Source organism: Cucumis melo, chromosome 4 (assembly GCF_025177605.1).
Source record: "Cucumis melo cultivar AY chromosome 4, USDA_Cmelo_AY_1.0, whole genome shotgun sequence".
NCBI classification, from domain to species: Eukaryota; Viridiplantae; Streptophyta; class Magnoliopsida; order Cucurbitales; family Cucurbitaceae; genus Cucumis; species Cucumis melo.
The window spans coordinates 32,260,925-32,276,633 of NC_066860.1; the positions used below are offsets into that span (position 1 = coordinate 32,260,925).

A 15,709-nucleotide genomic window follows, 5' to 3' on the forward strand; every position below is an offset into this window, starting at 1 on the left:
CCAACTAGAATTTACATCAATAGGCGACTACTCTTAGTCTCCTAAGCAGTGTTAGACTGTTAATTTTACAATACAGGAGGTGAGAATTTTATTTTTAGACGATGTTGGTAACAATGTAAAGGTGTCTTTATGATGATAGACCAAACATTCGAATTGATCGAATTAAAAGTGATCTAGAGATAAGAAAGAGTTTGATTGCTGTCGATTTGAGAAAAATTCAAACCAATATTTTTTGTCTTTTATAAATAATTTTAAAGCTTAAACTAACATTCCTTCGTAATCGGAGTTAGTTTAAATCAATCATGTTAATTCAGTAACAATTTAGTTGAAAGACTTTGACCGATGGGTATTCATCCTTATCGTTCATAGCTATTTATCTAAATAATTGTTTAAGAATAAGCAACCATAAGAAAAGATTTGTGAACTTTTAAATAAAAAAAATATAATTTAAGGAGTTTGTCTCACCAACAAAATCTTATCGTAATCTTTTCTTAAAACAAAATATATTAAGAAAAAACTAAATTAAGGTAGTCTTGACAAAACAGTTAAAAGGAGAAGTTTTTGAAATTACAAAAATATAAAATACACTTAAATGAAACTTTTAAAACAATAAAAACAAAATTGAAACTTTTAAATCACAATACAAGTTTTAAATTTAACATAAATTTAAAATAATAATTCTTTTTGAATAAAAGGCCAACAAGCAAAAAGCCCATATCAAGCCCAATAAGAAAACAGCCCATTTCGCTCCATCTTTTCTTCTTCCCTTCCCCCTCGCGCGAAAGTTTCTGTGATTCTTTTGTGAAGCGACGATGTGGGCAAGCGCCGAAGGAGGGCCGCCGGAGGTAACTCTGGAGACTTCCATGGGTTCTTTCACTGTTGAGGTAACTCCTGCTCTTCTCCTTTCTTCAATACTTCGTCTTCTTTGTTTGTTTTGTTTAACTTCTTGCTCCATTAAGTTCGAATTGAGTTTTACTCTTTCTAGTTCCTTGTTGGTAGAACTCGCTTTTTCTTTTGTGCAAAACCGAGACTTAGAGAAAAATTAACTAAACTCACATAATCTTGTGTTGTTGATGTATGATTATAGCTTTACTTCAAACACGCACCGAGAACATGTAGAAACTTCATCGAGCTTTCCCGGCGAGGTTATTATGACAATGTCAAATTCCACCGGATTATTAAGGTTTGTCCCTCTTTTATTAGTTGTAGTTGTTTAGCTGGAGGTTGATCTTTTGAAGGTGCTGCAGTCTTTTACTCAATGGGGTTTTGGACATTACGTGTAGGATTTTATAGTGCAAGGTGGAGATCCCACAGGAACTGGACGGGGTGGGGAATCTATTTATGGGTACGTGTTATTTGATTTTCTGTCAATAGTTATAGTTTTCAAAAATCGTTCTTCATTTTATCATGTGGTTCCCTTGCTGCCTTTACATGGTTAAGTGCTTGAATTGAATTCTGATGTCCTTGAAATTTTCATGGCAATGTTTTTAGTAATTGGGATTTTTTTTTTCTTTTTTGACACGTTGATGTTTATCAGCAAGAAGTTTGAGGATGAAATAAAACCAGAGTTGAAGCATACTGGAGCTGGCATTCTATCTATGGCAAATGCTGGTCCTGATACAAATGGAAGCCAATTCTTTATAACTCTTGCTCCTTGCCCATCTTTAGATGGTAAGCACTCTTCTAGCTATTCTTGCACTATTTTTAAAGTTACGTCAATAAAATTAAAGAGGAAATGGTGCAAATTTTGATTCGTCCATATTTTTCTTTGAAAATTGAATAATATTTCTTCAATTCATTCTGCTCCTTGTATAGGAAAGCACTCCATCTTTGGAAGAGTTTGTAGGGGAATGGAAATTATCAAAAGGCTTGGCAGTGTACAAACTGATAACAATGATAGGTATGGTGCCTTAGCCTTCTCTTTCGCTATGTTTTCGAATTTCTGGCAGTTTGATTAAAGAAAACTGGAACCCTGTTGACTCAGGATCAGTAAAGCTTATTAATTAGTAATCACTGAAATGTTTGACATTGCAAACCAAAGAGAAACATCGTTTTCAAATTAGAAACAAGTGCCGCTCTGACAAAAGGAGAAGTCGTAAAAGGGTATATGATCCCAAAGGATTTCAATTAGGAACATTAGAGACCACGTTGAACCTTTTTTAAATAAATAAGAAAAATTCAATAACGTGATTTCAATTTATGTGTCAAACAAGGTAATCAATGATACAATTGAAAGCCAATATTAAAGAGGCAATCACTCTTCAAGCTCTTTATTCCATACCCGTCTAAAAAAGTTAAATTTTGATATTTTCTACCTTGATCGCCATCTTTATCAAGTCATAGATCTGGAGTCTCCCACCCATCTGTTTTCTGAAAAGGAAATTCTAGAGACATCTCTACTTCCAATTAATATTTAATAGAACTAATCTACCCGAGTACATATAGAAACTAAAACCCACGTGGGCTTCTTTCTATACTACCAACTTACATGTCTTTGAGAAGCCTGCCATTTTGATGCATCCCAGCTTGTGAACGCTGATCTCTGCCATAAAACTCTTGAGTTCATGACGAAATCTCCAACTCCACTCAGAGATAAGTTAGTTTCAGTTATTTTAGATTGTCAAGTTCAAAATCTCCTTGCTGTGTAGGAAGAGAAACTTTTCTCCAATTCTGTGGTAAAATTGAGATCATTCAACACTTGAAAACCTAGTGATATTGGCTGTAACGGGCCATTCCGAAGTCAATTTTCCATCCTTTGTGATAATCATCATATTTTATTGTTTCATCGGTTTGTTCAAAAGTCTAACATTTACATGCTTCTAGAAATCACTAGGAAGAACTTTTCCTCTTAAGGCATCCCAGGATAATTTAGGGGCTAGTTCCGTACAATACGTCTGATTCTCGTAGATTGCTTCTTGAGAATAGACTTTTCAACATCAATGCCAGATGAAAAACTTATTAGAAAGGTTGATTTTCAAACTCAAAATGTTATAGACTTCCTTTGGTTTATGTATTTTACTTCACTGTATAACTGAAGCCAGTTGGTTTTTGAATTATGGTACCATCTTTGATCTTCCTGTCATACCATTGTGTCGATGAGCTGATGGATTCTCTTTGAATTTTATCTTTAGTCTTTTAAATATCCAATTTTATTCCTTTTACCTATATTACTTTCTATCAAGTCTATAGTTTCATTAAACCTTTTTAAAAAAGTGGTGTGAATTTAAAAAATAATACTTTCTAAGAGGCTACTTCGTCCCAGTAAAGTATTTCCAACTCATCTTATATAATACACTTTGGTGTCCGCTTCTCATCATCATCTCGTCAATGAGTTCTCTTGCATCAAGATAGTAAAGGCTTGGCTTGAGGTAAAGATAAAATCATGCTTTGATTATAGTATTCGAGCCGATGATTTGATAAAAGCTGTAATTTTAGAAGGAACAGTAGTTTCTATCATTAGCAGAAGTGAGTTGAGGCTAACTCATTGTGTTTTCTTCTGATACAGACCCATCCATGATGTGAAAATACTGCGGGCATCAGTTAAAGACTAAAGCTTTTCAGTTATTGACTTTTGACACACTCGTTGTTGTATCTCAACACTGTATGCAGCAATAAAAACCACGTTGTGTGTTTCATGACAGAAGGAAGGAAAGGAAAAGAAAATTTTCCATGTTAGTTAGGCGAAGAAAGAGGAGGGAAAAGGAGCTTTCAATCTCATAAAACGGTGTTCTAATTCTAAATTCATAAATACTTAGCATTTGACTGACTTCTCCTTTTATAACAAATATGAGATTGAGGGTCTTCCAAATTCACATGTCTCAGGTCCTTGTCTTCACTATTCATGTCTGAATTTCTCGGTACGAGAAATCTTCTGAAATTGGAATTGAAACAGAGCTTTGGTTAGGTTGGGTTTGTTCATTTTCTAATATTTCGCTTTGCACTTTGGAGGATGGATTCTATCAAGTCTATATTTTAACAGCTTTGGATAGATTTTTTAACCTTTTCCTTTTGTCCAGTGAATAGGTCTCTAACATATCTTGTAACTTTGATTTTTGGGTTTTTTTTTATTTATAAAAATTGTATTTTTTTTTTATATTAAAAAAAATTATCTGGTTGTTTTGAAACTTATTATTTGGAGGGGCTAAACCGATAAATTATGGGTACTTCTTAAATGTAAACAACTTATTTAGTGAAATTGTTGTGAAAATAAATTTTATTTGTTAACACTTTAAGGTTGAGTGCACTATTATTATTTATGAAATTGGTAAAACATTTATGGCTCAATTTTTTTTTTAATTTGCTTGTAAAATTAATACTAAATGTAGCAGAAAAATTAATATTAAAATGATTTAAAATCAATTTAGCGTTTAATATTAAACATTAAAATAAAAGAACTACCTTTCAACTAACTATTCAAAAATCAATTCTGAACAGTTATATTTTTCTAAAATCAACATATTCTATCAACATTTTAAAGAGGAATGGTCAAATTCCAAATAATTATTTTTTAGGAAAATCGATAAAAAAAAAAAAAAAAAAAAAAAAAAAAAAAAAAAACATAGAAGAATTGACAAGATATTTACAAGTATTTTGTCTTTTAGTGTTTTTAAAATAATTTGTCATTTAAAAAAAAAAAAAACCTGTTGTTTTTATTATAAATTTATTCTTAAACCAACAATTGGTGTAATTGAGTATATAACTTCTTGGTATAACTAGGAATTAAGCTTAATAAAAAATTACAAATATGTACTTGAAATTAATGCAATAGATAGATCAATAGTAATGTATTCGGTAAGAATTGGAAAAAGAAAAACACAAAAGAACAAAAGAACAAGAAGTATCGATCACAGACGGCGACCTATAATTTGAGCTAAATTTCTGGATTGATTCCTTTTATTCCTCACATCTATGAAAAGCTAAAAACTGATCGAACAGAGGAGGAGGAGGAGGAGGAGGAGGAAGAAAAACGCTTCCCCTTTTCCAGTTCTACACAAAAAAGAAAGAAAAAAAGCGGATGTAGCTGAGGAAGAAGATCGCCGGAGTTCAAAATTCAAAGTCAAACCAAACCCCAAATTTCAATCAACAAAACCTGTTCTGTGCCAAACGGCGTTTCTAACTCGACGAAGATCCCTCCCTTTCAGCGTCCTTCCCGCTCCTTCCAGCACCGAAAATGTCGTGTTTGGCGACATGCCGGAGCCTCTCCTCACTATCTCATGCGGTGGTAACATCTGCTCCTCTTCCTCCTCCTCTCTCTCAACATGCTCCCCATTATTCCTGTCTTTCCTCATCGCTTCCGGCACTTTGATCGGAGCTGATTGCTGAAATTTCCTACAAGGTACGGATTGTGAGTAATCTCTATTACTCTGAACCGGCCTTGGAATTGATCGCATCGACGACGATGGGGATTTAGTGATTGAAGTATCTCGAGTCAGAATCGTTCCGATTCTCTTTTTCCGATTGTAACTGGAATCATCAGATAAAGCGGCGAGGATGCCGGAGTTTGGAGGAGGAATGAAACTGGAGGCGCGATCATCGCTAGAGATTCTTCTAGAGCGGGAAGAGTTATTGGATGATGAGACGAAATCGGCAGTCCAGAAGAGCTCGGATTCGTTGAACTCGTCGGAGGGGGAGACTGCGGGGGGAGTTTGCGACGGAGGGGAAGAGGAGAAGTGAAGGAAGTGGTGGGAGGAAGGAGAGGAGTGGCGGAGAAGAGAAGCGGCGGTGGCGGTGTAAAGGTCCATTTGGGATTTGGAAGATGAGTGTGATGCGGCGAAGAGAGAGGGTGGAAATGGGGAATTAAAGAAAGGAAAAGGAGAAGTTTGGGAAAAAGTGAATTTTGGGAAATTGGGAAAAATTGCACCGAAAGTTCGTGACCGTCGGCGTCCTCGATGTTCTTCTCTGACGCATTCTGTCTACCAAATGTCAACATGCCTTTTAAATGGAAAAGAAATCATTGTCATCAACTTTATTTTCAATATCCTTAGTATAAAAAAGCCCACCTTTTAAAATAAAATTTTGTTAGATCGAATAAATAATGAAATTCTCTCAACACTGACAACAATTTGACAGTTTGGCCGAGTGGTCTAAGGCGCCAGATTTAGGCTCTGGTCCGAAAGGGCGTGGGTTCAAATCCCACAGCTGTCAATTTTTTCCCTTTATTTTTGTTCCCAACAAATCCTTCCATACGGCATCGTATCAATTCTTTCTACCTTCCATTCTCCATAATTCCCTTCTTACCCTTTCACACGAAATTAATAATTTACACGGGAAAGTTCTTTCTTCTTCTTCCAGTTCAAAATGGCCGGAATTTTGAGAAACAAATCCGGCATCCGCCTCCTTTCTCGAATCATTAACTCGCCGGATTTATCTTTTAATGGCCACTCATGGAGATCTCTACAAACTCTCGCCTACGAAGAGGTTCGAACTTCACCGGACGGACCTTACGATTCAACCGCTTTCGTTCTTCACGGTCTCTTGGGTTCGGGAAGAAATTGGAGGTCCTTCTCTCGGAATCTTCTATCAAGGCTTTCTAATTCCTCGTCTTCGGGTACTTATTAAATATCTTTAATCTTGGAGTATACTTTGATTATTTGTGGAATTTTCGACTGTTGTTAGACGGTTGAGTGTTTGGTTGTGTTGATTGTGGTTTAACAGAATGGAGAGTGGTGCTTGTGGATTTAAGGAACCATGGGAAATCAGCTGAATTGGAAGGTTTTGATCCTCCTCATGATATGGTGAATGCTGCTAAGGATTTAGCGAAATTAATCGAGTCTCAAGATTGGGCATGGCCGGATGTTGTTATGGGTCATTCCATGGGTGGGAAGGTCGCGCTTCAATTTTTGGAGAGCTGTAATCGTGGTGATTATGGAAATTTAGCTTCATTGCCCAAGCAGGTTTGCTTAACCTTCTCGTGTTCAACGCTAAATTTTTGCGTTTGAAAAATTCTGTATAGGTCTAATTTCAGTTTTACATATGTTCATGATTCTCAACGCTTTAGGAGAATAAGGTTATGTTTTTTTGTGATTCATAGAGAAATAGGACTTGCCAGTAAGATTTATTTTTGTTTTGATCAAGGATGACAGTGCAGGTTGTTGATTAGATACTGACTTTGCTTCGTGGATATCAAAGAACTACATTCTTTTGCTGATTTTCTGTTGAATTAGAATATTTCTCTGTCACTCGCAAAATATGTAGTTACTATACGTTTCATATATATATATATATATAATACAAGGGAATTCTTAGCTTGATTTTAGTACCTGATGTTCGATTTGGCTGTGAGCATAATGTTTCATATTATTACGAGCTGAGGAATTATACACTGCCCACATTAAAAGGAATTATTTTCCTTTGTTCATATTCCTTGATGCAGAGCAGCTATGGGTGCTTGATTCAGTCCCTGGAAATGTGAACCCCGAAAATAGCGATGGAGAAGTAGAGAAAGTTTTGAAAACACTGCAGGGTTTACCTTCATTAGTACCGTCGAGGAAGTAAAACTTCTTTATCCCTATCTTGTGCAGTTAGTTTTCAGTTGAGCTCAACATTGAATCATTAGCTGCTGGTTTTAATATGCACTTGGATTTCTTTTGATTTTTCTTCAATGATTTGCTTGTGCTTCTTTGAAGTATTCTTGTTCGTGTGGTTAAATGGTAAATCTTTTTTGGTGATCAGGTGGGTTGTTACTCATATGATTGAACTTGGTTTCTCGAAGTCATTATCTGACTGGATAGGCAGTAATCTGAAGAAATCTGGGGAGCACGAAACATGGAGTTTCAATCTTGAAGGTGCTGTACAGATGTTCAATTCTTTCAGGTATCTATTGAAACCAATCCCAAGCCACTTTTTTAAAAGGATGGCAATCGAGTGTTGATTTTTGAACTGCACTTTCAATAGGGAGACGTCATATTGGTCTCTTCTGGAGCATCCTCCAAAAGACACAGAGATTGCGATCGTTCGGGCAGCAAATAGCGATCGCTGGAGCAGTGATGTTGTTCAGCAACTTGAAAGGCTCTCCAGTAAGGGATCAGAGGAATCAAAAGGACGGGTTTCTGCTCATGTTCTTCCAAATTCAGGTCACTGGGTTCATGTGGACAACCCAAAGGGACTCCTTGACCTAGTTGCTCCAAAAATTTCATCCCTTTGAATCTACTCGTTTTCGAGTCATTAATTCTCTGCAATCAAACAAACCAAATATTTGTTTAGATCATGAATTCTACCCCAATAATTAATATCAAATTCCGATGAGCATTTACGAGTTGATAAGTCATCTGAAAGGTTGTAACCAAAAAGCACATGCAAGAACTTGGTTCCATATTTCAGTTTTAAATTTATGTTCCTTCATTTTTCTTAATTTCCTTTTCATTACTGATTTCTCTATCTTGCAAGATAAGGCAAGGCCACCTTAAGCGTATATGTCTTGAGTTTTTCAAACTGAAGTTCAAACTGAAGTTCAAGTTAGTAATGTCTCATTCTTTCAATTGTGTTTAGATTAATATTGTGAGCTTGATGGATGTGTTTTAAGAGAAGTTATTAGCTATACTATGCTTTTAACTCGACAATAATGTTAATTGACATGATGTTCTAATGCATTCGTGACCATGAAAAAAAAGTCCATTCCAACTTGAAAGATTTCTCTCTAAGAACAAATTAGCTATTTATTGTCTTACCACAAGTAAGACTATTTTAAAATACTGATTAAACACTAATTAATTCTAAATTAAGAACTAATCTAAATATTAACTAATATATATCGATCTTCTTATAATTTTCCTAAAGATTCGAACCTCCAACCATTTTGCTTATAAATGGAGGAAGAAGTTACTAACTCTTAATTGTTCTGTTATGTTCAAGTTAATTTTTAAGCTATTAAGTATGGTTTTTTTAAAATTCTACATTCAACTTTTGGAGTTGAACTATCTTGTTTTCTAGTTGACTCGATCTATAAGCCAAAAGAAACATATTGAAGTGTAGAGTTGAGTCATACACGCTTCAATACTTGTAATCCATCCAAACAAACTACTAGTCTTAGCAAAATCTTGCTTTCAACCGTTAGGAGGAGGTTTCTTGTATCCAACTTTATTTTCTCATGACTAGCCTTCATATGATACATGATTTTGGGCCATGAACATGCACACCCTTGTCATTGTGGTTAGTTTTTAGTTCATGTCAGGTCGAGGTTAAGAATCTTAGAAACATTGGAGTAGTATTAATACAAAATGGAAAAGTCCAAAATTTGCTACATGTTTTTTAGAGATCGTTTGATTCATGGTAATAAAAGATTCCTATCTTAATGATTATCTAGATTACTGCGTGTTTAAGTTGTGGTGATCTTAAAATAACATATTATCGAAAGATATTAAGGATCTTAAAGCCTCTCGTTTTAAGTTATTTTGCTTCACGTGGAAAATATGAAAGTTTGAGATTATATTCTTTTGGCATCAATAGTTGATTTCTTTCTTACTTATTCTTGATTTTGGTTTCTTTTTCTACTTATTACATTTTTCTTCCATTTTGTTGTCATTAAATAAGGTGTGAATGGGCATAGTGTAACTAATTTGTATCATGTATCGTAAAGTCGTGTAGCCACCTCAAATAAGAATAGCGGATATGTATACAAATAACTCCTAAGATATTACGACTTACAACCATGGTCTAAACCTATTATCTATAAGCCCTATTTGACCTTTTTTTTTTTTAATTCAATTTACATGTAACTATTCTTCACTAGACCAACTACAATTACTAATAGTTTTGTGTAATCGAAATTAGTGAATAGGTTTAGACTTATAATATAAATTCAAAAGCTTAACTCCCGTTTTATAATTTTGTTATCTGAAATTAAGTCTACAACACTATTTTCATCTTCAATTTTATTTTTTTATTATCTATATTCTACAAATGATTTAAAAACCAGTCAAAACTTAGAAACTAAAAAAGTAACTTTCGATTTTGTTTAGGAAATTAAGACATAATATAAAATGGATTTAATTAAAAAAAAAGTTGTCAATATGACCCCAAGATTTCTTTGGAAAACTTATAAAATTTGAAGATTCTTTAAATACAAATTTCAAAGCTTATAAATATTAATCAACAGTTAACATTATTCGCTACATCTTGTCATCTATAAATATTTTGGTTCATTTTATTAGATTTAAAAAAAAAAAATACTAAAATAATTAGCATTTTGGAAATACTAAAATAATTAACAAAACAACGATTTGGGGCAAATTCACAATTAAAGGAAACTCGGAGGACGATCATGTTATTTTACATTGGCCCTCGTTCTAAAAACCCTAATTATAAAACTCACATCCTCTTCCACCGGAGATTTATCACGTCGAGGGAGGTTGAAGGTTCAGACAAAGTCTCGAAAACCCTAATCTCCACTTGCATCTTCCAGTTTATTACTCGTCACCATGGTATTTCATCATTCTCATCGTCCTTTTTTTTTTTTTTTTTTTTTCCGTTCTGATTACCGTGTTCAATCATTGAAATAATAGTTTCAGCACCGGCAGATTATAATTGCTAGATTCAAATAAAATGTGAGAAGTCTTATGATTTTTTTTGAATCGTCCCTGGAAAGAAGATTAAAAAGAAATTCATACCTCTGTTTAATTTTCGCTGCATTTCCATTGGCATTCCTTCAAGTTTCCCTTTAGTAGCATTATATTTTGAAGGCTGGCTGATGGTTTACTCCCTTTGTGCTGTATATTCTTTAGTCGAGAAGGAAGACTAGAGAGCCCAAGGAGGAAACTGTCACTCTTGGCCCTGCTGTTCGTGAAGGAGAGCATGTCTTTGGCGTTGCTCACATTTTTGCTTCGTTTAATGACACTTTTATTGTGAGTGACCTTCTTTGGATTCTTCTTTTAAGCCGTTAGTTGATTATTTGTGTACTCAACTGAGTGCTGTATGATTGAATTGCAGCATGTAACTGATCTGTCTGGTCGGGAAACACTTGTCCGCATCACTGGTACGAAATCTATTCCATTCAATGTTTTGATTCTGGCATTGCTTTGGGGTGCTTTTCGAGTTACTTCACTTGCTGCATGTGACTGATCTGTTTGGTTGATCATGGCTCCTGAATTTCTTAATTGACTGTCATTGTGAATTTACTATTCTCCATATTCTGAGTTTTGTACTTGAAGTTATGTTTTCTTTGTTCAGGTGGTATGAAGGTGAAAGCTGATAGGGATGAGTCGTCCCCTTATGCTGCCATGCTTGCTGCACAGGATGTTTCTCAAAGATGCAAGGTTTGGTCATGCATTGGATTCACGTTTATTTTGATCTGAATTTTCTCAGTCTAAATGATAAAAGCTGCTATTTACATGCCGAGAGTAATGCATTTGTATGGATTGGGCTGCTTGATTTAAACCTCAAACTTTTTGGTCAAGCTCACAGCAGTTGTGTTATGCTCACAGCAGTTGGCTTGCTTTTGAGATAACAGGCTCTGTAGTATTGTTATTGTCTATTCTGTGAAACAATACATTATTTGATGAACTCCCTGACTGTTGAGTACTTTTATACAGGAACTTGGTATTACTGCTTTGCATATAAAGCTCCGGGCTACCGGTGGAAACAAAACCAAAACTCCTGGACCTGGTGCTCAATCGGCTCTTAGGGCCCTTGCTCGTTCAGGCATGCGAATTGGCCGCATAGGTACATCATATTCGTACTTCCTTCATTCACTTGTGATTATTAGCCCATATATGTAACTGATACATTTCATTCACCTACAAACGAAATGTATATGAAAGAATTCCTCAAAAGTCAACAATATAGGATCATTTCAAGCTAGTTGCTACAATATTTGGTATACACGTATAGATATTCCATATTAGAGGCTTAATTCTCCCAATCATATTCCTACTGACTGCATACTATTTCTGGTTTTTATGATTCCTTGTGTGATCATGCATAGAGTTAAAGTGGTGTATGAATGTCCAGGGAACACATTTGTCAATCCCCATTTTGTCCCACACTTAATTCCATGGAGTTTTGAATTTTATTATCTTTCAAACTAACTGGCTAGCATCTGAGATTGTTGCATTTACACGATTTATTCCATTTTTCCAGAGGATGTAACTCCAATCCCCACAGACAGTACTCGTAGAAAGGGTGGCAGAAGAGGAAGAAGGTTGTAATTCCTAGGCTCCTTACAAATTGTCGATCTCTTACCATGGATGTGGTGGCAGTTGAATACCATAGTTTTAGAAGAAAGGTTGCTCTTACTTATCTGCTAAATTGTGTGAACCTTAATGTTCTGGTAATTGCTTCTCTACCAACATTTTTTTTGCCATTTTGATTCATGGAATACCTTCAAAGACAACGAGTATAGTTCACTTTTTGCTGCCTATTAGACATCAACATGACTCGTTCGCATAAACACGCCCTACTCACTTTCAATTTTCTGGTCTTCTCTCCAATTTGTCACTTCATCATTCTTTGTGATTACGATTGAAAATTGATATCTTTTAACCGAATCCGTTCTGCATGTTTTTATTTGGTATCCATTCTAGTCCTCTGATTTTGTTGTACCCACATTTCTATTTTTGGAACTTACCTTTCGATTGTTTTTTAAAATTCTAAATCTTTGAATTTAATCCTCCCAAGTTCGAAGAAATTTTACTTTCAGTTCTTCCAAATGTCTACTTTGATAAGATAGTATGGAGGAGTTCTTATCTAAAATGAAAGCAAGGAGTATGATTTGAAGTTTGAAGCTGATGGTTTAAGGTTGAGATTTTAGAAGGGTTAAATTACCAATTTGGTCGTTTTTAGTTCATCATTATGATTGCTATATAAGGCTTCTCAATTAGTCTGATTTCTTCTAATTCCAACCTCAAACCTATAAACACACACACATGATATACCTCCAAACTTTAGTGATGGTATCTCCATTAGTTTACACCATTACGTTTTCTCTGATGTGAAATTTGTAAATCAATTAATCAGTTTAGCCGCTTATCATCATATTCTTTTGAGAATAGTTCATTGATTTATTCCAATCGTTTAATTTGAAAAATTGATAGTTGAAGTTCAATTGAGAATTAATGTTAATTATAAAATTAGAAGTTTAATACAGTTTTAGAGGAGAGTGTGAACTTATATAGTTGCAAAATTTCAATATAAATAGATACAACTATTAACTTAGGGTTCTATCAATTCAACCTCCAAGTTTTAGAGGTATACAATATCCATGTTTGTCCAATATTTTTTATATATAGTAATAATAATATGTTTTAGATGTAGCCCTTCCATTCTCTGATCTAACAATTAAATCACATTTAAGTCATATGATTTTTGGATAAAATAAAAGAAAATATAAATATTATTTATCTCTAGTTAATTTTTAAAACATCTCTATGCCATTAAGTATAGTTAATTTTAATTCCAACGATTCAGTTCATTTGAAATTAAAATTATCGCTTTTAAAAGTATAATATAAAGACCAAAATTGATGTTTTTGGATACAAAACTATAATATGCAAACAGAAAAAGACGTTTGTATTTATCAAATTAATTTAATTTATTTTTTAACTCGCATTTTAAAAGTTTTGGCTTGATTATAAATACATTAATCTTATCTCAGAAATTGATGCTTTGATAATCTCTAAAACTAAAAAGAACTAAAGGGGGATTTTGCAAAAAATTGAAACTTTTTTAGTTATAAAAATAAATATATATATCCATTAACGTCGTTTTACATTTCATTTGGAAAAACAATTTCTATAAATATTGGAAGTTTATTTAATTATTATTTCAAATGGTAAAAATCAACACTAGTCGGGTCGGATCAGGCGGTAAAGATCCGAAAAGCTCCAAATCGTAAAAAATGAAACCCTAAAAAATTGAAATCCTATAAATTCAAAGCGAAGATTGTGCAATAAAAATTGTACAGACAATTTCCTTCAAACCCTAAAACATGGGGAAGATTTCTATCTCGAAGCTTAGAGCTGCAAAACCATCGACAATGTCTAAGCCAAAATTCAATCCATTACAAAGAAGGTTTCGTTTAATATTCATTTTGGGGATTGAAAATTGGAAATGAAATGTTAGCCATAAACAGGAATTCCATCGGAATCCGAAGCCAGTGATTTTCGCTGGAAAGCAGCTTCAAGATGGCCGAACGCTATTGAATATTTACATTCAAAGAGGTTCGACTTTGATTCTTCTTTGAAGTTCAATGAATTCTGTTTTGTTTTCTCTGGGTTATTGTTTTATTTAGAGCTTAACTGTTAATCTTGTGAAGGGAACAATCTCGCATCATCTTTTGTTGTTAATGTACTGAAGACGATATGTTTGTTCCCAATATTGATTTCCATTCGACTTTGTCAGCTGAACTATTCACTTGCAGTTGATTTTCAATGAATGGGACACCTATTTGTTCATAATTTCATTATACAGATCTTGTAATCTGTTCAAATGGGACAATAGTTGAACCTTATTTTGCAACTAAATGCAACATAGGGCATCAGGTTCCCTAAAGTGATTCCATCTATTATTTTACTTTCCGTCAACTGATAAAATCTTTTGCAGTTGCCTTAATAGTTCTTGGTACATTACTCAAACACAAGCTATAATTTGTTGTTGAGTTACTTCCTTACCCTCACTCAATTAACACACTTGAGGAAGAACTAGAACGGGGTTATAACTTTTATACTCCTTTTTCATTATGTTCTATGCATTTATCCCATGTCATTGAATTTGGACTGGCTGCTTTTCCATCTGGAGATTTACTTAGTTAACCTGGTTTACTTTTGTGGGACTTTAATTTTTGGTATTTCTCTTTGAGATTTTGAGCTTACGGATTGCATATTTTTTTTGCTTTTTGTTTTTTGAATCAGATGTTATGCTGAGGGCTAGGAATTTGAGGAAGGTAAGGTGCGATCCTATCAGTTTGAGGAAGATCTGTAGATTGAAGTATTGTTGCATATAAGATGATTCTTGTTTCTCACCAAATACATCATCAAAGAGCTATCTATCTCACAAAGAGTGAGAATGTCTACTAAGTTTAGTGTAGATTTCAACACTTTAATCTGCACATAGTAATCTAAAAAGTATTAAGGTGCTCTATTTGAAAACGTGCCTTGAGTATTAAGGACAGTATATTTGTATATTCGTCCCACATAAAATCTCATGGGAATGAAATTGCTTAGTGTCAAAAGTAACCAACAAATGCAAACAAAATGTCATAGAATTTGAGGACACAGGTTTACACCTTCCAAAACAAGAATTTTATTAAGACATGGTGAAAGAAGAAGTAAGAGGTGTATGAAGACCAAAATTGAGCGTAATTAGATTATTCCATTTTGTAATTTGAAACTTGTGGAAAAATATGAAAAGGATTACAAAACTTTATTCTGAAAATTAAGATTGAATAACATTTTAGCCTCGTTTTTTTTTTCTTGTCAATTTGTCTAATGCCCATGTTTTATTTTTGAAACCTTATCATCTATGTGTGATTTTTTTCACCAAATTATGAAATCACTCATCAGGGTGGGTAAGAGATACGAGGAAGATCAATTTGATTCTTCTCTATACCTTTATGAGCCAAAAAGTGAGTTAATACATTTTTGACTCTAATTAAAACAAATTTCTGAGTTTATAGCCGAGTTCTTGTTTTCATACACAACAAAAGCTACTTCAGTGAAAAATTTATTGGTTGTTAATCAAATTTACCATCTCTAAACACAGCCGTCCAAGATGGTCAACG

General features: G+C 34.0%; 4 protein-coding genes, 1 long non-coding RNA gene and 1 other non-coding gene across 6 annotated transcripts; 5 read left to right on the plus strand and 1 right to left on the minus strand.

The window, feature by feature from the left end:
- Positions 1–735: 735 nt before the first annotated feature.
- LOC103486634 (peptidyl-prolyl cis-trans isomerase CYP18-2) lies at positions 736–3,903 on the plus strand. Its single transcript, XM_008444644.3, has 6 exons — positions 736–884; positions 1,088–1,183; positions 1,284–1,345; positions 1,538–1,671; positions 1,816–1,900; positions 3,506–3,903. The coding sequence occupies exons 1-6, from the start codon at positions 813–815 to the stop codon at positions 3,549–3,551; spliced, it is 495 nt and encodes a 164-aa protein (XP_008442866.1). The 5' UTR covers positions 736–812; the 3' UTR covers positions 3,552–3,903.
- An 866-nt stretch (positions 3,904–4,769) lies between these two features.
- Positions 4,770–5,946, minus strand: LOC103486633 (uncharacterized). Its single transcript, XM_008444643.3, has one exon. The coding sequence runs from the start codon at positions 5,739–5,741 to the stop codon at positions 5,076–5,078; it is 666 nt and encodes a 221-aa protein (XP_008442865.1). The 5' UTR covers positions 5,742–5,946; the 3' UTR covers positions 4,770–5,075.
- A 118-nt stretch (positions 5,947–6,064) lies between these two features.
- On the plus strand, positions 6,065–6,144 carry TRNAL-UAG (transfer RNA leucine (anticodon UAG)). The gene has a single exon. It is a non-coding gene; the product is annotated as a tRNA-Leu (tRNA).
- Positions 6,145–6,235: 91 nt separating this feature from the next.
- Positions 6,236–8,350, plus strand: LOC103487144 (uncharacterized). Its single transcript, XM_051084118.1, has 5 exons — positions 6,236–6,547; positions 6,655–6,893; positions 7,378–7,490; positions 7,672–7,812; positions 7,894–8,350. The coding sequence occupies exons 1-5, from the start codon at positions 6,298–6,300 to the stop codon at positions 8,141–8,143; spliced, it is 993 nt and encodes a 330-aa protein (XP_050940075.1). The 5' UTR covers positions 6,236–6,297; the 3' UTR covers positions 8,144–8,350.
- A 1,882-nt stretch (positions 8,351–10,232) lies between these two features.
- LOC103486632 (40S ribosomal protein S14-2) lies at positions 10,233–12,402 on the plus strand. The gene is made up of 6 exons (XM_008444642.3): positions 10,233–10,418; positions 10,719–10,838; positions 10,924–10,969; positions 11,164–11,249; positions 11,526–11,655; positions 12,073–12,402. Exons 1-6 carry the CDS (start codon positions 10,416–10,418, stop codon positions 12,138–12,140), a joined length of 453 nt encoding a protein of 150 aa, XP_008442864.1. The 5' UTR covers positions 10,233–10,415; the 3' UTR covers positions 12,141–12,402.
- Positions 12,403–13,553: 1,151 nt separating this feature from the next.
- Positions 13,554–15,377, plus strand: LOC103486631 (uncharacterized). The gene is made up of 2 exons (XR_537110.3): positions 13,554–14,150; positions 14,841–15,377. It is a non-coding gene; the product is annotated as an uncharacterized LOC103486631 (long non-coding RNA).
- The last annotated feature ends 332 nt before the right edge of the window (positions 15,378–15,709 follow it).